Raw genomic sequence first — 25,317 nt, forward strand, 5'->3', positions numbered from 1 at the left:
TTATACTTCTCTTAAAATGCCTGTCCCTCCCACTGGAATTCACTTGGTGATGACAAGGGCAGTGTCTAGCATGAGAGCAGGTACATTGTCTTGCACGTAAGAGGTGCTCAAAATATTTATGGGTAAATAATTGAATGTTTACTGTCTTCCTTTAAGAAAGGTCAAAGAGCACCATGTTTTTTACTTTAGTATCAGTTCATTCATGCAGATTGGTAATAATCTCCTGAATGTGGTTTATGACATAAAACCTAGCGTGTCGGCAAATCTGGTTTATGATTCTCACTATAGCTCTTAGTCATATTATTATGTGAATATTTTTTAATTTCTTTTTTTTGTGTCATAAAAATATTTAAGAGGAGCTTTTAGAAGATTCTATAAACTTTGGCAATAAAAACCTCATTTATTTAAGTATTTCAGGTCCAAAATGCATTAGACTTTATAAATGGATTATTTAGTAGTACTGATTTGAAATTAATTTTTATATTTAATTTTTCCAATTTTAATTTTATAGGTCAATTTCACCTACCAGTTTTTGAAAAAGAAGTTCTATATATTTAGCCAGTTTATGTATGATGAACATATCAAATCCAGATTGATTAAAGATATTCGGTTTTTCAGGGAAATCAAGGACCAAAATGATCATAAGGTATTTTACATATTCTTTTGCAAAGGTGGTTTGATTCAACTACTGAATATATTGACATACCTTACATTGCTGTGCTTTACTTCTTTGTGCTTTGCAGGTGCTATATTTTTTAACAAATTGAAGGTTTGTGGCAAACCTGCATTTTCAGATGATGGTTACCTTTTTTAGCAGCAAAGTTTTTTTAAATTAAGGCATGTATGTTATTTTTTTTATATGTAATGCTATTGAATACTTAATAGACTACAGTACAGTGAAAACGTAACTGTTGTATTACACTGGGAAACCAAAAAATTAACATGACTCACTTTATTGCAGTATTTGCCTTGTTGCAGGGTCTTGAACCAAACCTTCAATATCTTCAGCAGTTGCCTATATAGCAAATGTTTATGCTGAAATTCATTATGAGTTACTCTATTAGGGATTTTGTTTTTTTATTTTTCACATAACTCCCTGGTTTGACTTCCAGTTTTCTGTATTTTCCCTTGTAATTTCTTACCCTTTGCATTCTTTGTAAGTGAAAGTGTAAGGAAAAAGGAAATGATGAATGTAACCAGGTATTACTTTTGTTCATTTTAAAATAATGCAAAAGCAGAACATGCTCATTTTGAAACATTTAAACAGTGTATTGTTTAACATTTGAACTAAATGTTCTCCTTCATTTCTGTTTTCTCCCAATTCCATTTCTGCGAGCAGTTGCTTAAACGTCTTCCAGATGTCTGTGTGATAAACATGTATTTGTGCATTACAAATACTGCTTTTTTCCTTAACAAAAATGGACTGATACTAAACATACTGTTTTGCAGTGTGCTTATCACATGTCAGTACCTGTAGATCTACCTCAGTCTTTTGCACAGTTGATAGTAAAGATGCATACTGTAACTCCTTTAACTTCCTGCTGAGAAATACTCACTCAGTAGCTTGTGATTTCGCTGTGCTACCAGCAGTGCTATAGATAACATCCTTGCATATATATCTCCGTGTGTTAGGGACTGTTGCTGAAAGACAGATTCCTTGAAGCGGAAAAGGGCAAAGAATATGATTATTTAAATTTTTAACACATGTTGCCAAGTACTCTAAAAATACTGCACCAGTTGACAATCCCACCAATAATTTATAGGAATGCTATTTTACTTTCACCCTCTGGACTGAATTTTCCTGTAGTGAAGTGAATTGTAAGTGTTAACAGTACAGAGGCCACCTATAGCCATGTGGATAGAGAAACGAGCAGGCTTGGATGGATTTTATGTTTGATTTGCCACATCCAGACCTATTTTTATTACTCTTCTTAAGCATCACCTGGTTCTAGCCCTCTTATATATTAGCTGTTCATTCTTCTCATTGTCAGGGCAGCAAAATAATTAATAAAATTATAGATTAGTTAGCAGGAAATTATATTAACTCATTTTTATTGAATCAGAAATTAATGTTCAGAGAAATTAATGGTGCTGTTATATAAGAATTGTTTCCATTTGTTACTTTTATAAAATGAATAATTAAAAAAAATTGACTAAGACTTGAAAAACCTTTTTATATCAGTGAAAAAGTTGGCTTAAAGCTCAACATTCAGAAAACGAAGATCATGGCATCTGGTCCCATCACTTCATGGGAAATAGATGGGGAAACAGTGGAAACAGTGTCACACTTTATTTTTGTGGGCTCCAAAATTGCTGCAGATGGTGATTGCAGCCATGAAATTAAAAGACATTGACTCCTTGGAAGGAAAGTTATGACCAACCTAGATAGCATATTCAAAAGCAGAGACATTACTTTGCCAACAAAGGTCCATCTAGTCAAGGCTACTCATTGGAAAAGACCCTGATGCTGGGAGGGATTGGGGGCAGGAGGAGAAGGGGACGACAGAGGATGAGATGGCTGGATGGCACACCAACTCGATGGACGTGAGTTTGAGTGAACTCCAGGAGTTGGTGATGGACAGGGAGGCCTGGCGTGCTACGATTCATGGGGTCGCAAAGAGTCGGACACAACTGAGTAACTGAACTGAACTGAATACTTTTCAGCCCATGGAAACGTACTACAAATCTCTGAACAGATGTTTCTAGGAAGCATTGATTTCTTTTATCTATCTGATAGAGCAGTTGGAAGACTAATATTGGTAATGGGAAATGTAAGTTTGGTGGCATTCATAATTATTCCCTTTAAAAATATTTATATTGACCTTGAATATTGGTAGTTTTTGTGCTATATATAATTTTTTTGTCATTAAATTCAGTAATTGTTTTTTTGAACACAATGGAAATGCCAAATTAGAACAGTGATATTGGTATGATTGAGTTAGTAGGTATTTTATGTTTTAGGAGTCTTTATTAATAATGGCAGTCTTCAAATTTTCTCTTCAGTATCCTTTTGAAAGAGCAGAAAAATTCAATCGAGGCATCAGAAAACTTGGAATAACCCCAGAGGGACAAAGCTACCTTGATCAGTTCAGGCAGCTCATCAGTCAAATTGGTAAGTTATTGTAAACATGTCGGAAAGTAAAGTACAAATGCCTAGAATCTGTCTGATATATTAAAAATATCTCATAGGAATAAACTTTAATATGTGTGTGCCTAAGTTTGGCTTTATTCCACTAGTAAATTCCTTTCCTTACCAAAAGTTTTTCAAGTATGATTGGATGGTTGGTGCACAAATAATTGATAGATAAATAAAATATTTATAAATAAAATAGTATAAATAAATGTTTTGTGGATAAATAAAACCTTTTCAGTTAAATTAAAAATATAACTCATCTCAAAGGCCATACTCATAGTAAATAGTCAACTGGTAATTATTTATTGGGTGCCTATTCTTTTCAAGGTCCTATTTCAGACTTTTAAAAGAGATTCCCTTAGGTTAAGCCTAAATCCAAAGATATGCAGTGTTTATGTGAAAAGTTATTTAATAATTTTCCTATGATCCATCATTTTATATTTATATATAATTTCTTGAGTTGTCTGTCTGGCTTACAAGTAGAACTTGTTTTCTGAAATGTGTAACACTATTTAAAAGGAAGAACTTCACTTAAAAATAATCCGAGATTAAAAAAACTGTATACTTATTTGAGCTTTTCATATGCATTACCTCTATTAATGTCCTCACAGTAACGCTTGAGATAGGCATGTAATCATCTTTTTAAAGATTAAAAAAAAGAGAAACTCAGAAATAAGTGGTGTTGCTGGCATTTTAACCAGGGTTTTTCGGCTCCATGTCCGAAGATGCTTTGTATTCTTCACAGTTGCAGACCGCAAGCAGTTCAGTAAATTCTTATTGACTCTGAAACTGTTCAGTCATGTCTGACTCTCTGTGACCCCATGGATGGTAGCCCACCAGTATCCTGTGTCCCTGGGATTCTCCAGACAAGAATAGTGGAGTGGGTTGCCATTTTCTTCTCCAGGGGTTCTTCCCGACCCAGGACTCAAACCTGGGTCTTACGCATTACAGGCAGTTTCTTTCCCGCCTGACCCATTGGAGAAGCCCCTTATTGACTCTAATTTGGCAAAATTTGGCCTCCTGAGATTCATTGATTCCTTTATCAAACATTTATAAAGCCTTTGTTATACCAGATATTTTTCTTGATGCTGAAAATACAATTAGCCTTTGTTCTCAAGAGGCTTGAAGTTTACTAGTGGGAAAGGTATGATAAACATTTGGTTAGGGAATAAAGTCAGTGAGCACTAGCTAAAGTTGTATAAATTAATTGGTTTACACATTAAAACTTTCTATTTTGTATTAGTACAAGAACTTAGAGGCTTTTACCTTTGTAAATTTTTAATTTTAAACAATTTAATAGTAAGATACTGTCTAGTATTGTTTTATTCATAGTGATATTTAATGTCATATTAGATTGTGAATTTATGGAGCAATAGTTTTTAACTCTTTTTGAGAATTTGATGAAAATACTGAATTGATTTTCCTCAGAATAATGCCCCTATGCATGTTCACATACAGTTTTGCATATAACATACCAGAGGTCAGATGCCCAAAGCTAGAGTCCATGGTACTCAAATTAAGAACTGTTTCTTCAGAGCAGTGTTGCTTAAAACTTTAAAATTCACACACCAATAAGTTTTTTCCCCTTGTGACTACTGCTTGTGGTAGTACTTATTTCATGTTTTTACATTTTCTAAAAGTAGTTTTGTACTATGAAATAATCATTAATTCATGAGCTTAGGACGCTAGTCATTCCCCCCTCCTCCCCAATATACATCAAAATACACGTTTTTCCCTAGTACCCAAAAATCATGTCACTTCTGCCCGTGGCATGTATTGCACAGTTGGTGAATATTATCCTTTTCACTTTGTTCCAGTATTTTATTCTTTATCCTTTTCTTAAGTGAAAGCGAAATCGCTCAGTCGTGTCTGACCCTCAGCGACCCCATGGACTGCAGCCTTCCAGGCTCTTCCGTCCATGAGATTTTCCAGGCAAGAGTACTGGAATGGGGTGCCATTGCCTTCTCCGTTAGGCTTGCAGTGTTTTTCCTAAAAAGTTCTTTACCTCTGCCCATAAAAATTGTAATGTGCTTTTGAGTCTGTTAACTCTGTTGAGAAAAGGAGTAAGGAATCTAGAGCTGGGAGCAAAATGAGAAGTCTTTTTGTCTTATAACCTGCCTGCTGAATGAATAACCACCACCATTAACATTTATTGAACGTTCATTATGTGCCAAAGTTATTCTGAGTGCTTTATATGTTCTAACACATGTAAAACTCAATGCTATGAAGTATTATATTCATTCATTCCACACATTTATTGAGGACAGTACAGTATTTCTAGGTGCGGGTAATATCTATGACAGTAAACCCAGTCTTTAACCCATTACAGCTTAATTTAACAACTGAAGAGACTGAGGTACAAAGTTTATAACTTGACCTAGGTTTTGTAGCTAAAAAGCACAGAGTTCAGATTTGAACCCAGTAGTCTAGCTCACAGATTTACTCTTTACTGCTGCTCCCTATTTGCTTCTCACGGAGCCTGATGGGCTACAGTCCATGGGGTCACTAAGAGTCGGACATGACTGAGCAACTTCACTTTCACTCATTGGAGAAGGAAATGGCAACCCACTCCAGTGTTCTTGCCTGGAGAATCCCAGGGACAGAGGAGCCTGGTGGGCTGCCATCTATGGGGTCACACAGAGTTGGACACGACTGAAGTGACTTAGCAGCAGCAGCAGCAGCAAATTTTAATCAGCCAATTTGGAGGAAAACAATTTGATGGAAAACAATCAAACTAGATACTTCATTTTTCTAAGATGCATATAAAAAAAGCATTTTAACATCATTATATTGGGATAAGCCTTGGATTCAGTGATACCTAATTGAAGGTTTTTAACAATATCAGATGGTATCTGTTAAGTGCATGATTATATTATTGTAATATATGAAGTATTGACTGCTTCTTATCTTTTTGTCTGTTCTTACAAGTATTTTCATTTCATTTGAGTAGGAAATGTTGGCTTTAGGGGTGGAGCAGTTTAAGAACACAAAAGCTATATCATAGGTCTTGCATTCTAACGGGGGAGATACAGACAGAAAGATACGTATCAGTAATAGGTGCTGAGTAAGGTGACACGTCATTAAACACTTAATGATTTTAAATGATTTTAATGATATTCAGGGGATGATATAGTTTAATGATATTTAGGGAAAGCTCTAAGTAGGTGACACGTGAGCAGGAACCTAAATAACATGAGGGAATAAGCCATGTGCGTGCATAGCTAAGGAAAGAGTTTACCAGGAAGAGGTGGTGGTAAATGCAAAAGTCCCGAGTCTGCTTAGCAATTTTGGAAACCAGTCAGGGGCTGGAATGGAGTTAGTGAAGACCTGGATGGTAGGGTGTGGTATCAGAACAGTTGCAAGGGGCAGAATCAGAGAACCACTAACTGCTATATAAAGGAAACATTGTCGGGGGGTGACATACTGAAGGTGGAAATAGATCAGGAAACCATTGCATAGTGTAATATTCTAGGCGAGAACTGCTGGTGGTTTGGAATAGGGTGAGAGCTGTGAAGGTTGGGAAAACTGGTTGAATTCTGGTGACATTTTGAAGGTAGAGCCAGTGTAATTTGCCATTGATTAAAGTATGAGGGAAAGGAGGGCTTCCCTGTTGGTTAGTGGTAAAGAATCCTCCTGCAAATGCAGGAGAGACAGGTTTGAACCACAGAGAGGATCCCCTGGAGAAGGAAATGGCAGCCCACTCCAGTATCCTTGCCTGGGGAATCCCATGGACAGAGGAGCCTGGCGGGCTATAGTCCATGGGGTCACAGAGAGTTGGACACTACTGACTAAACTAAACGACGACATTGAGGGTAAGGAAGGAGGCAGAGATGACTTCCCTGGGTTTGGCCTGAGCTATTGGAAGGATAGACTTGTCAGTTTCTGAGGAAGAAAATACAATTGGGGGTGAAGATCTTTAGTTGGAGTTAAACTTCTTAAATTAAAAATTCTTCTTAGACATGGAGATGTAGGCATGGGATAAAAAAAAGCCTAGAGGAATAGTCTCGGTTGGAGATACTAATTTGGGAGGAATCAAATAAGGATTTCTTGATACCGCTTGCAGCTCTGTGTGTGTGAGAGAGACAGACGATAACAGTAATCTTTAAATGTTTGATTTTTTAAAATGTGCTCAATTTAATGCATTTATCAATTCAAACACTTATTTTTAAAATATTTAATATAGATGGTGTAAGTTTAGGTACATTTATATTCAAAGAGTTGGACACTAATGACTGAGCAACAATATTTTAAGTGCACAAATACATAAGTTATATTTTTTTGGAGCAAAACTGAAGTAAAATACAGCAAAATCTCTTTAGTTTTTACGAGTTGAAACCTTGTAATTGACTGCTATATATAACTGTATTCCTGATCATTAGAACTTAGAGTTATTTGTATAAACATCTGATTTTTTGTGTGTATGTGATTTTTAAGGTAATGCTATGGGCTATGTACGAATGATAAGATCTGGTGGCCTTCATTGTAGCAGCAATGCCATTAGGTATGGATGGAATTTTTTTGCCTTATTTATGCTATTTAGAAATTTTACGTCATTTAAATCCGTCTTTATTGTAAGTGATATTGTAGAAGGGGCTTTTTTCTTTTCTTGTGGATATATTTTGAGATCAAATATGGAAGAAAACCATTAATCCTACTACTTAAATATTTTTCTCAAATTTTAAGACTATAGCAGACTTGAAAAGCTGTATTTTTTGAAGTTAATTTCTTTTATCAATGCAGTTTGAATTGTTCTATAGACTACATGATTTTTAAAGATTATAATTTGATGATTATATGTAAATAATTAAAAATGCTAAAATTGAGTTTTGGAACTCAGTTGTTCCAAATATAAACTGGTGATATTAATAATATAACTGAAGTGCAAAGTTCTTTCCAAAAATATTGTTGAAAAGTTCAGTGTTACAGTACTGCTTTTATGTCTGTCAGTTGCATATATTTAATTTGCTTTAATAAATGCCTTCTAAAATTCTTAACGTAGATTTGTACCTGATCTTGAAGATATTGTAAATTTTGAAGAACTAGTCAAAGAAGAAGGTCTTGCAGAAGAAACATTAAAAGCAGCAAGGTAATCTAATCTTTGGAAAAATAAGTTAAATTTGGAGATTTAAAAAATGTATGATCATTTAAACAGTAAAGACTAGAGGATAACATATAAACTGATATGTCAGTGTTCTTATTATGCAAATGATGGTCTGTTTACGGGATACAATTTTTTTAAGACTACAGTATTCTGAGATCTTTCCAGTGTCACTAAAAGGGATCTTCTAGACGGTGCCTTCAAATACATGTGACTGTTCAACACTTGACATGTGGTTAGTCCATATTGAAATGTGCTCAAGTATAAAGTTCATAACTAATTTTGAGGATTTAGTGTTTAAAAAAGAATGCCAAATATCTCATTAACAGAATTGGAACTTCCCTGGTGGTCCAGTGGCTAGGACTCCTCACTCCCAATGCAGAGGACCTGGCTTCTATCCCTGGTCAGGAAACTAGATCCCACAAGCCCCGCAACGAAGAGTTCTTGTGCTCCAACTTAAGACTGGGTGCAGCCAATAATTTTTAAAAAGAAGAAATTAAAAAAAAAATCTCACTAACAAAATTCATTTCACCTATTTTTAAAAATAATTTTATTTTCTCACTTATTTTTGGCTGTGCTGCATCTGTGTTGTTGCGTGCGCTTTTCTCTGTGGCGCGTGAGGGCCACTCTCTGGTTGTGGTGCGTGGACTTCTCACTGCGCTGGTCTCCTTGTTGTGGCTCCCAGGCTCTGGAACACAGGCCCAGTAGTTGTAGCGCATGGGCTTCGTTGCTCCACGGCCTGTGGGATCTTCCCGAATCAGACATCACACCCGTGTCTCCCGCATTGACAGGTGAATTCGTTACCACTGAGCCACCAGAGAAGCCCCTTACCTTTCTTTTCACTCTTTTTTAATATTCCTCTTCGCCAGCATGGTTCTAATACTGCTCCGTCCTTTTATGTAATCTGGAGCAGTAGTGTCCAGTACAGTGGTCACTACCGAATGTAGCTGTTGAACACTGGAAATAGGGCTAATGGACTAGGGGATTGAAATAAAATCTTTATTTCATTTAAATTTAAATAGCTAATGACAGTCTTATTGAACAGTGCAGATGTATAGACTTATAAGTAGTGATTTTGGAACACAATTTAAAACTTGAAAAGGCATGCAGAATTGTTACATATTTAGAAATCCGGGTTTTCTTATTAATAACTATAACAGTTACTGGGTCAGGTATGAAGGGGCACCCTTGGACAAAGTGGAAACAATTTGAATATCAAAAAGAGTAATGGTAGTAATTGATCATAATATTGAATTTAAGAGTCTGTGATACAGTGATAATAAAAGTTGGAGTGACAGAGGGGAAGTTCCTTTTTACAGTGCTTGCCAGCTAGTAAATATGAAAGGGATGAGAAAATTTAGGGAAAAAACCAGTTTTGCAACTACCACTGTAGTACTTGACATCAGACAGAAACCATCAATGAATTCTCAAACATTTTTGGAGAATAGAGTATTCACTATGAAAACGTTGTCTCATAAACTGATTATTAATCATGAAGGGGGGAAAAACGCCTTCCCAAGGGGGAAAAGCACCTTCCCAATGGAGAGACTGATGTATCCACCTTACGTGCTGACACAGGGCCCCCGATGCAGTGTAATGGCGAGTACCTGTGTTGTGTTCTTGCCTTGATGTTTACTCATCAAGTGAAACAAAGTTTATGGCAGGTGATGTCAGGGAGTTATGAGGTTATGATAATAAATTGATTCTCTAAATGGACATTAATGTCTTCTGGAACAGGTATCATAGTTCAAGATAAATGAAGTACAGTGGTTAAACCAGTTAATAGATGCCTGCTTTTAGGAGGGAGTGGTTGGATAGTTGGATATAGTTGGGTCACATGCATCTCAAAGGAGAGATTTCTACCATTGGTGGAGGAATAGTAATTTGAAAGTGATAATAGCCATACATAAGGATGTAGAAGCAGCAGCTAATGTTTCTGAAGGTTGACTCAGTGAATGAGTGAAAGTCGCTCAGTCATGTCTGAGCTCTTTACGACCTCACGGACTATAGAGTCCATGGAATTCTCCAGGCCGAAATACTGGAGTTGGGTAACCTTTCGGTTCTCCAGGGGATCTTCTCAACCCAGGGATCAAACCCAGGTCTTCCATGTTGCAGGGGGGTTCTTTACTGGCTGAGCCACAAGGGAAGGCCAGGAGTACTGGAGTGGATAGCCTGTCCCTTCTCCAGGGAATCTTCCTGACCCAGGAATCAAACCAGGGTCTCCTGCATTGCAGGCTGATTCTTTACCAACTGAGCTATGAGGGAAGGCTGAAGGTTGAGTGGGAAACTAGATTCTTGAAAAGGAGATCGATTACAGTTGAAGTCAGGAAGTGTAGAAGTGTTAGTGAAGAGAGTTAAAATGAAAAGGAGTTTATTTACAATGAAATGGACTTCTGCACGGTTCATTTTGAGAAGAAGAAAATACAAAACTAAAATTTCAAGAGGCGCTACATGTTCTCTTTTAGGGACTAAGTTAATTAAACAATGATAAGCTTCTGTCCGTTAAAAAAAAAAAGTTCATCCTTTACTCCAAGGAAGTTTAGAGATGTCTTAAAGTAATTCATATTTTTGAGTGCTCTTAACTAATAAGAGATGGATTTTAAAAGCTTCCTCTTCTTTTGAGAAAGGAGCCAAATAAATACTTTTTTTCTTTTTTTGCATTTTAGGCATTTGGATTCAGTCCTCAGTGATCACACACGAAATTCTGCTGAAGGCACAGAATATTTCAAAATGCTTGTGGATGTTTTTGCTCCAGAATTTCGAAGGCCAAAGAATATACATCTCCGAAATTTCTATATCATTGTTCCCCCTCTGGTGAGTATTTTTAATACACAAAATGAATTTTTTAAAGTATTAATAAATAGATCCAATTTTTTTTTTTTACAGCAAGAAATGCACACAGACTGTATTGTTGACTTTTTGGTTGTAGATAAAACTAAATGTGGTCTCAGTGAATGTGTCCTAGAATTTTTACTTACTAGCTATGCAGAATGAGACTTCTTTATAATTAAGATAGATTCTTATTAATAACTGCCAGAGGAATCCTAGTGTGATTGAAATTACTTGCATATACTCCATTTTATATATATACCATGTAATCTTTGGACTGAATTATATAGTCATTTTAAGTGATTAATGTAGACTGTTAAAATATGAAGTGTTTCTTAAAAGCATACTATTTAAAGGGACTTCCCAGGTGGTGCTAGTGGTAAAGAACCACAGACGGAGCCTGGCAGGCTACAGACCGTTGGTTGCAAAGAGTTGGACATGACTGAAGCAACTTAGCATAGCATAGCATATCTCTACTCAGTAGTAAATATTAACATCTAAACTAAATTTTTTATCATGTATAGTGTGTGGCACTCTAATTCTATAGTTGACATCTTAAAAATAACCACAATTGCAGTATGAAAACAGTTATTACAGTGAGGAAAATGGAGTGAAGAGATTAGAGAGGTATATATTAGGAAAAAGAGTTATTCTTCTCTAAAGGTTTCTTTAACAAAGCTCTTTCTTTAAAAAATTGTAAAAGAATAGCTTTAAAGTCTAAATATCACTGAGCAGATGTAACTTCTGATTACATCTAACTTTGATCAAGAGTAATAACTTTTTTCATGTTGCTGCCTGAATTAACACTGATATTCTAACATACTGTTGTTAGTTGCTCAGTCATATTCAACTCTTTGCAGCCCCATGGAGTGTAGCCCGCCAGGCTCCTCTGTCCATGGAATCATCCAGGCAAGAATACTGGAGTGGGTAACCATTCCCTTCTCCAGGGAATCTTCTGACCCAGGTATTGAACCGGTGTCTCACACATTGCAGGCAGATTCTTTACAGTCTTAAGCCATCAGGGAAACCTGAAAGTATTAGTCGCTCAGTCATGTCCAACTCTTTGCTACCCCATGGACTGTAGTCTGCCAACTTAGAACCATTATTATGAATTCAAAGTATTTGATGGCTATGGACGGCTTTTTTCTTCATGCATTTTCCTTTCTATTGTTTTTAAAATACATTTATTGTTAACACTCTCTCATAATAATTGTTATACCATGTAGCAAAAATGTCCATATTTATCTGATAAGCATTATCTTTTCATATTCAGATAGTTGTGAGACTGGAAGCAAGTCTACCTTAGTTATATTTCAGTAATAATGTAGTTAACTCACGGTGAGTTATCACCATATTTCTTTATAAATTTGAAGCCATAGTAAACATCAGTGAGGAACCATTTGTGGGTCTGAGGAAGAGTGGAGTTTTGCAGGGCAGCTGTCAAAATTCAGTTAGTGATGGAGAAAACAGGTGGGTTAAGAACACTACAAAGAAGAAAAGTATGGGACACTATTGTTTTTCTTGAGTTTTAATCTAATTTCAGAAAAAAACGTGAAATATCTAAGGAAGAAATCTTTAACAAAGATTTTACAAAATGCAGTTCATTGCCAAGTAAGTTTTACAGGCAAAAAAAAAAGTGAAACTTGATAATCTTGTTTCCAGTGTAAGCTAGTGTAGTACTTATCATATTGTACCACAGTTATTTTAAAACAGGCCTCTCTTTATTCCTGTGCTGTGCTATCGTAGCCCCCAAGTGGCCACTTAAATTTTAATTGGTTATAATTTTATAAAAAGTTCACTTGCTCAGTTTCACCAGCCACATCTCCAGTGCACAGTGGCCAGATGTGGCCGGTGGTTTACTGGGCGGGCCGTGTAGAGGCGCTGCATTTCTGTCATTGTCAGGAGTGTTGTCCTGTAGAGTGTTAGATGGTATTCTTTTTTTTTACTGTAATTGTTTCATTGAGCCTCCCTGGTGGCTCAGTGGATAAAGAATTTACCTTCAGTGTATTAGACACAGGAGGCATGGGTTCGATCCCTGGGTTGGGAAGATCCCCTGGGGAAGGGCATGACAATCCTCTCCAGTATTCTTGCCTGGAGAACCCCATGGACAGAGGAGCCTGACAGGCTACAGTCCAGAGAGTCATAAAGAGTCAGACGAGACTAAAGCAGCTGAGCACACATAAAGTTGCAGTAAATCTTTGTTGAATAAATGCTGTGATTAGTTAAGGTATTTTACAGGAGCTAAATTTTTTAGGGAAGTGCTTTTTCAAGGGGGGCCGGAATTTGTTAATCCAAATGACCACTAAGCTTTTTAAGCCAAGAATATGGTAAGAAATAGTAGTATAGCATGAATTGGGTGGGCAGAACTAAGCATTGCTGTGTTTAAGAGTACTTAAGCTTTTAAGTTGATCTTCCCTGGTGGCTTAGACAGTAAAGTGTCTGCCTACAATGCAGAAGACCTGGGTTCAATCCCTGGGTCAGGAAGATCTCCTGGAGAAGGAAATGGCAACCCACTCCAGTATCCTTGCCTGAAAAGTCCCATGGACAGAGGAACCTGGTTAGGCTATAGTCCATGGGATCGCAAAGAGTCGGACACGACTGAGAGACTTCACTCAAGCTTTTAAATAAAGCAGACCTACTTTTCTGACTCAACTTTGCTTTAGATTATGGCTTTAGGGAAGGTACTAAACTTCTCAAGTCTTAGTCTCTTCATCTGTAAAATGTACATATTTTAGTAAGCATCTTATAACAAGGCACTGTGCTTGGGTTAAGTGGTGATTGAGGGAGTGCTGACATTTAAAGGATTTGGAAAAGAGCCATTATGAGATACTTACACATTCTGTGACCTCACCAAGAGGCTTTTTATATGAGGCAAGTGTTTCAAATCAAAAAGGCAGGAACTTAGAAGAGATCCTATTTATAATTTTTGAAATGTCTGTCTTAGGAACTAAATTCTGACGACTCTTTTTAGCACAGTCATTTCTCTGATATGTTGTTATATCTTTTTAGACCCTCAACTTTGTAGAGCATTCCATTAGTTGCAAGGAGAAATTGAATAAAAAAAATAAAATTGGAGCTGCCTTTACTGATGATGGCTTTGCCATGGGTAAGCTTAATGAAATTCTTTTCCCATGAATTTTGTGCTTACCTTACAATGAATTTTTCTAAATGTTTGCTTGAGAATAGATCTATGTGCTCTTTGTAGACTTGTTTTTCACAAGCTGTGTTTATCTACTGTTTACTTTTTAGGTGGGTCATCTGATTGGTGATACTTGTTTCCCATCATTTGTACTGTTCATGCTCCTTTGGTGTTGCTAATCACTTGGATTAATTATTTAGGCTTTGTTTTTGTTGTAGTTTTACAGTCTGACCATCTTTTATTTAGTCTCTCTGGTTTCCTTATAGTTTCCTCACTTGTCTCTTTAGCAGTAGAACCACTCTTACAGCCCTATGTTATCTCCAGGTGATCTGCAGATCTTCATAGCCATATTATTTCTTTTTATCTTCCTGATTGGCTTTTTAAAAAAAAATTTTTTTATAGGATCACATCTTTTTAAGGAGGAATTAAGCCATGTTGCTAAGTTTCTCATTTGTGCTGTAAAACATAATTGGAAAGAGGATTAATTTTAAAATGGTTAGCCTTAATTTTAAGAATTATTGGTAGAGTGGAATACAGTTTGTGTACACACTGTAATTTGATTTGGTTTTGCTGATGACTCTAGGTGTGGCTTACATTCTGAAGCTTTTGGATCAGTACCAGGAATTTGACTCACTTCACTGGTTCCAGTCTGTTAGAGAGAAATACCTGAAGGAGATGAGAGCAGTTGCTAAGCAACAGAATGTACAGTCAACTAGTCAGGATGAAAAACTACTACAAACCATGAATCTCACTCAGAAACGACTGGATGTTTATCTACAGGTAGAGGAGAATAATAGTCAAATCTGGTTTGACTTTTTAATACCCATTACTTCTTGATCACTGAAAAAATGTCAATCATATTGAAACTCCCATTTTAATAGGTGAAATGAATAATGGTCATAAAGAGTATATTTTTAAATGAATGATACTTGGAAGCCATTTGACTCATATCTTTAAAAATGGATAGATTGCCTAGTTCAGTTTCTGTATTTATGATTTGCACTCACTAGAGCATTTTAGAAAAATGAAGAGATATTAAATATGGTAATTTTGATATTTTGCTAAAATATATATTTTCAACTTTTATTTCTGATATTTTTATTTACTTAGGAATTTGAATTGCTGTATTTCTCACTGAGCAGTGCAAGAATTTTCTTCAGAGCTGACAAGACTGCAGCTGAAGAAAACCAAGAAAAGAAAGAGAAAGAAGGTTAGTGAGTGGCTTTTATTTGGAAAGACTAGTAAATCTTTCATCAATAATAGATATGAATACCCCATTTTATTGAGTCAGACTTTTCTTTTTGAAAAAATATATAAACCTAGAAATGTCCTTTTTTTAAAAAGTAAAGCCTAAGTGGATCATTTGTGAAACTGAAATTTAACATGCATTTCGTTCTGGAATAACACTTTATTCAGCTCATCTTCTCTTAATTTAAAATGGCACCAAGTTTGGGTTTTTTCTTTCGCCCTTCAGCTGTTAGCAGTTGAGAAGGAACAGATTAGAGGAGACTAAATGCCTCTGAGGGCAGGACTGCTGACTGGATGCTGACTGAATGCCAGGCCAGGTGACTCAGGACGTTTTCAGTATCAGAGTGAATAGCCTCCTGTGCCCCTCTATAGCCGGAGCTTGGAGAATCAGGGCAGTACAGCCATAGTAACTGATGGTCACTGGGGAGAGGATTCTGTCTGATATCATCTATGCAGGTGTAAATTCTTCAGTATTTCATACTTAAGGGACCCTCATGATCATTTCCCAGATTTGAAATTTAACACCAGTTGTTTTCTCTGAAAAATGGTAATTTTCCTTTTTTCTGTTATGGAAGTTATGCCGCTTAGGCTTCCTCTGTGGACACTCAAAACTACGTACAGCAACTTGACGGGTTTCATGTTTGCTCTGCTTCCTTTTCTTCTTGCCCGTATTTATTTCACAGTGATCAAGAATAAAAGAACTTCATGAACTATGATATTTTTATTAATCTTATCAGTTAAATTTTTAAAATATGTATTTCACACCAAAGAGACATCATTCATTTCAGTAGACCACTTACATCCATTACCCTGTTCCCTATTGATAATGTTACATCAGTATTACTAGCATATGCAAGCATTTTTGGAATCTATACTAAGTAAGTGTGCTTGAAAAATGATTTCAGGCTGTTGCCTGGAAGATACTCAGTATTTATTAAATGAAAAAATACATATTTACTACTTTGGGGTTCATTTAAAAATAATATTTAGCAGAGTCATCTGGAAGAATCTGAGTCAGTAGTAACTGAACTGTGAGTTCAGTTTAGATTAGAATCTAAGAGTTTAGATTCAGTAACTGAACTCTTAGTATCTAAGCGTTTAGATTCAGTAGTTCAGTTACTGCATAGGCTGTGCTCAGGCCTGTCATGATGCCAGAACTTTGTCTGCAGGTGGACTGGATATTTACTTTTAAAGCCTAGAGCATTAAGACAAAATAAACATTGCAGTCTCAGTAGAGCTCCTTGCTTTGGACTGGTATTCTTTAGGAACTCTCTGGGGTTTGGGGTTAATGTATGTCACCCAGATATCTGCCTGATGTCTGGGTGGTGGCTGTCCTGTAGGGCTGTTAGCTAAAGGTTGCTCAGAGTTGCTAAATGTATTAGCTAAATAGTTTTGCTCTGTTAATGAAGTATATGCATATGAAATTTTGCACAAAAAGCCAGAATTCATTTTATTATGTTCATAATAAAAAATCACATTTAAAAATAAACTATAAACATAATTGGGAAGGTATTCATTCTGGACAGTTTTATATGTGAATTTGCAGTCATGTTTTTACCAGTAACAGCACTACAGTTTCCTTGCCCATGCGGAGGAATGTGCAGTGTGAAACCAACCCCATTCCAGACACAGTTCTGATGTCTCAACAGTTCCACACCCTGATTACAAACTAGTCAGAACATCACATTTGCAGTATTTAGCCTAGAGTTCTAAAACATGAAGGTAGATAAACTGCATATAATTTGTGATATTAGAGAAATATTTGGTAGATGCAACATTTTGTTCATTTGAAATTTAGCAATATTGTCCTTTTCGACTTTAGTTTGTGGTTTTTAAATGAACATAAGTATGTCCATTATTTTTACTCATGCTTTCAGAAGAGACTAAAACAAGCAACGGAGACCTGTCCGACAGCACTGTGTCTGCAGATCCTGTTGTCAAATGATACTGATGGTATGCGTTGCCCCTGTGAGATCATCAGAATTGTACGTGAAATGGATATTATAAGCTAATAACAGAGTGTTTCCTGGGCCACATCTCTGGGAAACATTTAGATGCTGCATCTCTCTAAGGCAGTGCTCTAAAGTGAAGTCCATTCTCCGTCTAAAAGCTGTACTTCTCGAAGGTTGAGAATGAGATTTTAAAATTAGATTTTTTTCTTGGACTTTTTAGGCTTGATGTGCCTGCTTGGGAACTGGTATTTGAAATGAAGTGTTAAAAGGGTTATTAACCCACATTCCTAAACTGCCACCTCAGATCTCTTATAATCTACATGAATGTTTATAATTTGTATTTGCATAGGTCTTTGATCCGTATTTTTGTCTCAGTCATTGGAAATTCAGTGCATATACTGTGTACAGCCAGTAAATATGTTTAAACAAAAGGAATTGAGCCTGAAATTCATGAAGCATAAATATCAGTATTCTTATAAAAGGGACATATGAAGATGGTATTGATACTAGAGATGAGGCACTAGTGTATCCTTTATGTCCAGTGTGCACTGGTTCATCGTTAATTTCGTGTGGCTCACAAGAGCTGCTGCTGTCCGGTGAGATATTTTATAACTCGTTTACATTGCTTTGAGAACTTATTTAACCTCCAACAACTGCTTTAAATTTAAGATTTACTTAATACTCAAGATGGAGGAAAATACAGATAAAGCCATAGAGTCCTGCTTGACGCTTTACTTTTGGCTGAAGGCATATAGGATACCCGAGAAAACTGAATGAACTCTTACTTCTACATCCAAACTCAGGTTTCTTCTACATTAGGTTCAGTTGAAGTCTTGGTGATGGTTTCGGCAGATTTTTTTTCTTTAAACCAAGTATAATCTAAGAAATCAGATTTAGCACTGTGCAGGCTTTAAAAAAATTACCACTGTGAGAATGAAGTTCTAAATAACTAAATCATTTACTGATTTAAAAAGTACAGAAAGATTTAGAATAAATTTAGTTCCGAACAAGCTATTATTAGCTTTATTTTTGTAAAGATTATATCAGTTAATAGTAAAATGGTTAATCATGGCCTATAATATTTTAATATAATACAGTGATACCTTTACAGTGAAAACAAAGTTTGAAACTTTACATGTAATACTAATATTATTTTAGGAAATACTTGATTTTTCCATTGCACTTGCCTATAAAGCATTTCTTTGGGTAAATTTTGTGAGTAATTCTAACGTTTGATTTCCAGCTTTTGGAATGGGTGTACAATGCCGTGTCTGTTCTCATTGATCACAGTCAGGGTAACTTTCCCAGCTCAAGATGAACACTTTCACTGTTAAAATTCAGAAGAAACAGAATAGGTAGGAAATGTTTTTTATTGTTTCAACATGACTTATAGAATTATGTACAATGGATGGATTAAAGGCATTTAATATTTGTAATTCATACTAACTGTAGAAATGGCCCTGAAGCATGCTGCATAATTAATAATTTATATTTTTATTATCATAAATGTTTATAGTAATGATCTTGCATTTGACTCTGTCAAATTGGTCACCATTTCATAGCAACAGTATTATTTTTTTTTCTTCTCTAACTTCCCTAAAATCATTTCCTTTAATAGAAATTCTAATTAGAAGAGAATCAAAGGTTTCTATCATTTTCCCCACATAAGTCAGTTATTTTATCCGTACTAGATAGAGGTCGCATGCTGACTCCATGGATACCTATGATTACAAAAAGTGTGACAGATCAAATTTTACCTTTAGTTCAAAATCATGTCACTGCAGACTGGATAAGGTATAGTAAGTTTACTTATTTGAAATCTCTGAAAAAGATTAAGCGTATTTAAAAGCTGTTAAAGTGCAGAGCAACAGGGCTGAGTGTCTCACACCTAAGTTAGATGTGCACACGTTTAGATGATGGTCTTCCTTGCCAGTGTATTAATGTTAACATTTTCATTTTTTTCAGACATACTGCAATTTAAAATTTGTGTGAGCATTTGTTGTAAATTCACAGAAAACTTAATGTTCAAATTCTCAGGAATTAAAGACTAACCATAACATTGTCAATTCTAATTAGATTTTATAAAAGATGGTAAATTTGTTATCTCCCTCAAGTGGGGGGCTTTCCTCTCTCCCAGTTCTAAGAGAATACAATATGTATAATAGAACATTAATAAATGCAATTTCCAAAATTTACTTCCTTTGGATGTTTGTTCACAATTGAATGTCTTAAACCAGTAGTTCTTACTTTTTCTGGAGTTCCCTTTAATCTAATAGTATGTGGAAATGTCTTTAAACAAATACTTGCATGCATATAGGCAAGACATTTCAAGTATAAAGTTAGTATTGGCTCCTCTGTGTAGCCCAGGTGGACTTTTTGTTCTTTCCTTTTTATATTTTTAATCTTTCTGTTGCTTGCTGTTTTCAAATAAAAGAACCCAAATGAATGTATCATTTTAAATCTTACTCCTGGGAAGGGATCATTAATCTGTGTTGCTGTAGTGCCATTTGCAGTCATGACTTGGACTGGAACAATATAATAAAGGAGAGTGTTCTAAATACTATGCTGGAGAAAATGTTCTGCTTTTCTCTTCTGAGGTGGTAAATTTGTAAGGTTGTGGGAAAGGTGAGACAATACCATCACATACATTGTCCTCTTACTTTTTTATGCTGGACTGGCCAAATATAAATGGTGAACTTTAGCCAGTTTTAATAATTTTAGTTCTTTTTCCAGCTTAAGTTGCTGAAGTTTCGGACTGATGGTATTCCTTTTCTTAAGAGATTTAATGCTACATTTTTTTGTTTGTTTGTTTTCAGATGTTAGGACAATTAAAAGTTTAGATTGTCACAGATTTGTTTTAAAAAAGAAGTCCAGAATAAGTGGGTCTGTAGCGGTTAACTGAAGTCATAGAACTGTGCAGTAAACTCAGAGATGGTGATGACAAATGAGAATTTAGTTTATACAGAAATTTCTTAAAGGAAAGGTTGATTTGGGCAAGTATATAGACATTTTCCTCTATTGTAATAGTTTGGTTCTTCTTTATCACCTAGTTTACCTAATAGCACTGGTTTTTCCCATGAGTGGAGAATATAATCGGGAAAATAGGTGAAATTTCTCTCTCAATCCGTGTAGATCCGATGTCATAATTCTGGAGTCTGTAATGTAAGATCTTTGTGTATTGAAACATTCTCTGGTAATGCAGTCATTATCATTAATGTGAGGGGCCAAAAAGTTAACACTTCTGTACCCAGAATCTCCTGTTTATATAAAGGTGGCAGTATTACAGTAAACATTTCAGAATCTGTACGAAAGGTAGTAAGGCATTAAAGATGCACTTTTAAGTTGATGTAATTACTGAATATCAGAATCTTCAGAGATGAATGCATTGAAACATTTGGAGGTTGTTTTGTCTCTGGTTTCCTGTGTGCTAATATAGCAGAAGCATATTCTGGAACCAGGAGTGATTTGAATCCTGAGTTGCTGCTTACAAGTTTACTTAACCTTTCTGTGCTTCATTTCCTGAGGCCTAAAATAGTGTAATAATATCATTCATAGATTGTTTGAGGATTTAGTTAATATGTATAAAGCCACTTTATTAGGAAACAGTAACTGTTATAAATACTATTATTATGGTTGCTCCTATTGGCAGAAATTTACTTGGCATGTAATTATTAGCTGTTGAAAAGTTTGAAGATAAACAGTCTGTATTTGACTCTCTGTTGGTCTCATAAAATCTTCCTTTTTAAATAACTCAGTGGAGTGCTGACAGTGTGAGGCAGGTCTTGCTCCTCCCTGAAGGTGGTCTGACAGGTGGCTAACGATGAAAAGGCAGTGCTGGGAGATGCAGTTTGGCGAGGCTAGCTGCCTAAGAAAAGGTCTCATTTTCCTCCCTCCACCTTTCATTTACATGGCACTTGTGAATTTTTCAGAGGGCTTTCCTATGCATTAATGCACATTTCAGTTGACAGAAAGGAAGTCACCCATTGTTTCTGAATTTTAAATTTTTATTTAAAAATCAGATACATGCAAAAACATATCAGTATGTATGTACTATTTAGTGATTGAAAAAAGAATGCCTGTGTAGCCACCAGGTGGGTTATGAGCTTGGACGCTCCCATTATTCCTGCCCTGCTCCCTTTTCTGCTGCAGAGGGAACCACAGTGCACTGCGTTTCTCTTGAGGGTTACAGCTGTCATTATTTTAAACAATAATATGGTGATGTTTGTGTTATTTTTTAAAGTTAATATAAATGTATTTTTACTGTGTGCTTACGACTTTAATTCAGTATCACTTTTGAAATTCATCCACATTGATGTATATAGAGCTAGTTCATTTAGCTTTATTTCCCTCATCCTGGATTACATGAATACACAGATACTTAGTCTGTTGACAAGATCGGGGTTATTTCCAAATTTGGGATACTGTGAATAGTGCTGCTCTAATCGTCATTGTACTTGTCTCTGGGAATGTGTGTTGAGTTTCCCCGGGGTGTGTCATAAGTGAACCTCCTTGGTGGTAGGGCCAGGTTACCTGCAGGTTCATTGGAAAAGAATGCCAGGCTGTTGACCCATCCCAGAAGTGGGTGAGGTGACTCCCATTCCCTGCCAGGAGCTGGATTTCTGCAGTCTGGTCAGTATCGTATCTGTGGTTTTAATTTGCATTTCCTTGATTTTTATATGATTTAACATGTTTCTATTTGAGCCTTTTTTCCCTATGAAATGTTTTCATGACTTTTTTTCATTTTTTTCTTACTAATTTTAGGGATATTTTATATATTCTGGATACTAATTTTTGTTCATGTGTGTTTGCTAATTTGTTGTTCAGTCACTAGGTCATGTGACTTTGCGACCCCATGAACTGCAGCACAGCAGGCTCCTCTGTCCTCCACTATCTCCTGGGAAGCTCAGTTAATTTTGTATTTAATTTTGTATTTTCATTCTATGTTTTCTGTACCTCAGTCTGTTTTTATGTTTGTATATAGAATTATATTATTTTCTCGATTCCACATATAAGTGACACATAGCTCTTTGACTTCACTGAGTATAGTACCATCTATGTCCATCCATGTTGCTACCAATGGCAATATTCCATTCTTTTCTATGGCTGAGTAATATGCCTGTGTGTGCTTGCCACATCTTCTTAAGTCAGTTGTCTATTGTGTAAATAGTGCTGCATGAATCTTTTAGTTTTCATCTTTACTGGATACATACCTAGGACTGATAATGGCTGGATCATATGGTAGCTCTGTTTCATCTTTTAAGAAACTTCCATACTTTCCATAGGCTACACATTATTAAATTTTTACATTAAAAACATCGATTTTTATTGAGTTTTATTATGTAGATATATTATTTTACACCCTGAACAGTTCTAAGCAAGAATTCAGAGGGTGTAGCTCTTGAAGCTTGTCAGAACTTACTGAGCTATGAGCTACTATAGTTATGCTGTGATTTTATGGTGTATAATTTCATAGTGTTTTGACCAGCTCACTGTGTTTCTGATGGTGCCTCTTTGAGTTACAAAAGTTCTTTTATTAATTCATTTAAAAAGCAGCACCTTTTAAAAATTTGGCCTTGAGATCACATTATTTGATTCACCTTGCATCATACATACCCTCTGCTGTGATTTCGTTATGTCCTGGGGTTTGGTTTTTTTTTTTTAATTAGCTGTTAAAGCTACAGAAGCAACTTTAGCTTTCTTTCATGGATGTTGTAGAAAATAACCACAAAAAGAAAAAGAAACAGAATGATAGTTTTTATTTGCTAGCATTTATTGCTAGGTTAATTTATTACAAAGACTGGTATTTCTGTTGAGCTTGGTTATAATTAAATACACTGTATCAATTAAAGATCATTATGCTTATTTCCTAATGGGCTAGGATGTCTGGAACCTATGTGTCAGGGTGAAAATAGGAACTTTTCTACCAAGCCCCACGGCCAGCTGTGCTTCAAGTGAGTTTAAAAATTCATTGGTCCCTTCTTTAAGGAGGGTCTGGCTCAGAAGAAATAGAAATTAGTGGAGCTGTACACTGTCCATGGTGCTCCACCCCTAAAAACAGTATCTAAAGGCCCATACACTTCCAAATGCTGGTTCGTTAAGGTTCCACTGTAAAATCAGACATCTTTTGTGGTACTAATCTGCTTGTCTTTTTATTGTGTGATGTTTGAACAATTACCAGAACTAGACCTGCGTTTCTGCTAGCGCTCGCGGACTTCAAAGCACAGGGCTCATCACCTGACTGCACAAATTAATTCTGTTAGGTCAAAATGATGAGACAGACTTGATTATAAACAGACCAATTCAGAATGACAGGCACTTACAGTTTCATTAAAATACAAAAATAGATTATATTAATAGGAAATATTTAGTGTCTATCAAATTATAAATCTAGACTTTTACCATTTTTTTAAAGGATACTGAAAAAGAGATGACATTGAAATAAAGTGAACAATGCATTTTTTTTCATAGCTTTCATTCTGAGCACTGAACAATGCAATCTAAGAAAAGGACTTACCACAAAGCACCTAAAGTAACATTTGTAGATGGGTATGTTGTCAACCATTTCTTACTGTTTCCCTCCCAAGTCTCAGTATCAAGGCATCAAGAGTACATTCCACAAGCGATTGTCAGCATTCTGAAACCAGGTGGTGAGCCTGTATGTATCAGAGAAGTTGAAAACCCTTAAGGAGGTAGCTCTCCTTCCTGGGTGCTCTTCACCCAGAGGCACAAGGAAGTTATGCTTCAGATTCTGCGCCTCTATTTTCACTTGGACTTCCATCACTGTCATCTGGTTGATCGTTTAATAGTACATATTTTCCATCATTGGTTAGTGGCATGGACAGCATTAATTGAGCCAGTGCTTCTGGATCCTGAAGTTACGGGAGTTTAAGAAGGAGAAAAGAAAACACTTAAAATGCACTTAAAACCCCTTTGGTTTGGCTGTCATTATATTCTGTAATCTAGCCTCATTTCTTCTGACTCTTAGGTATGCCTTCTTGCATCTCTTAAAAAAACACACCTCAATTGTATTACTTCTCCCAAAAACTAGGCCAAGGTTGTACCTGTCAGCCAAAATATCGTTTACATAGCAAACTCAAGAATCATCTTTGTGGAAAGAGTCCAGAGAGGAATTTCTTTCACAGCGCTGACCGCTGTCTTTAAACTCCTTTTTTTTCCTTTTACTCTATACCAAGAATTGCCAACTATGGCCGTTTGGCTCATCACATGTTTTTATAAAGTTTTATTGGAATATAGCCATGCCAATTCATTTACATACTATGGCTGCTTTTGTGTTAAAACAGCAGAGTTGAGTAGTTTGGCAGCAGAGATGGTGAGCCTGGAAAGGTTTATCATCAGGCCTTTTATAGAAAGTTTGCCAACTCTGATCTACACCATAAGATACAAACTTGCCGTGAGTGTTCTTTTTTCATTATGTTGGTCCTAATCCTTGACCTGCCTGCCCCTCCCTGATGGATTAGAACTGCACAAGTGTGATACCTACTAGCTACAGGTTACTATTACATTAGTTAAAACTAAAAATTTCAAATCCAGTTCCTTAGTCACACTAGCCACATTCAATCTGCCTATTAAACAGACCGTCTCTGTTACTACAGAAAGTTCTGCTGGGCAGTGCTGAACTAGAAGCCCCTGGGGGCAGGAACTGTGTCTCTGGCTCACTGCTATAACTGCAAGGGTTTTTCTTACACAGAATTTGCTCTCAAAAATTAGTTGGGTAAATGAAAGATGATAAACTACTGATAGAGAGATCTGAGAGTCTTCACTTCCAGACAGTTTCCAGATAACATCTCAGTGTTGCTGGGCCTGTGACCACTCTGGGGAGTGAGGCCTTAGAGCACACGGCAGATACTGGTTAGTGTCCTTTAATCTGAAACAGGAAACCCAGCCAACCACTGCAGGA

General features: G+C 36.1%; 2 protein-coding genes across 3 annotated transcripts in view; one reads left to right on the forward strand and one right to left on the reverse strand.

Annotated features, from left to right (window-relative positions):
* WASHC4 (WASH complex subunit 4) overlaps nucleotides 1-17,447 on the forward strand; it is a 55,363-nt gene extending 37,916 nt beyond the window's left edge. Inside the window, exons 25-33 of the mRNA XM_052640442.1 lie at nucleotides 512-646; nucleotides 3,004-3,112; nucleotides 7,568-7,634; nucleotides 8,133-8,219; nucleotides 10,898-11,045; nucleotides 14,070-14,166; nucleotides 14,783-14,979; nucleotides 15,310-15,409; nucleotides 17,325-17,447. Of these exons, the coding sequence (XP_052496402.1) occupies nucleotides 512-646; nucleotides 3,004-3,112; nucleotides 7,568-7,634; nucleotides 8,133-8,219; nucleotides 10,898-11,045; nucleotides 14,070-14,166; nucleotides 14,783-14,979; nucleotides 15,310-15,409; nucleotides 17,325-17,392 (1,008 nt within the window). The 3' untranslated portion in view covers nucleotides 17,393-17,447. The remainder of the gene's footprint in view (nucleotides 1-511; nucleotides 647-3,003; nucleotides 3,113-7,567; nucleotides 7,635-8,132; nucleotides 8,220-10,897; nucleotides 11,046-14,069; nucleotides 14,167-14,782; nucleotides 14,980-15,309; nucleotides 15,410-17,324) is intronic.
* A 5,733-nt stretch (nucleotides 17,448-23,180) lies between these two features.
* APPL2 (adaptor protein, phosphotyrosine interacting with PH domain and leucine zipper 2) overlaps nucleotides 23,181-25,317 on the reverse strand; it is a 55,282-nt gene continuing 53,145 nt past the window's right edge. Inside the window, exon 21 of one of the 2 annotated variants that reach the window (XM_052639500.1) lies at nucleotides 23,181-24,052. In XM_052639500.1, the coding sequence (XP_052495460.1) occupies nucleotides 24,026-24,052 (27 nt within the window). In that variant the 3' untranslated portion in view covers nucleotides 23,181-24,025. Of the gene's footprint in view, nucleotides 24,269-25,317 lie in introns of both variants that reach the window. The other variant, XM_052639499.1, reaches the window with a different exon arrangement.

Source organism: Budorcas taxicolor, chromosome 5 (genome assembly GCF_023091745.1).
Source record: "Budorcas taxicolor isolate Tak-1 chromosome 5, Takin1.1, whole genome shotgun sequence".
NCBI lineage: Eukaryota > Metazoa > Chordata > Mammalia > Artiodactyla > Bovidae > Budorcas > Budorcas taxicolor.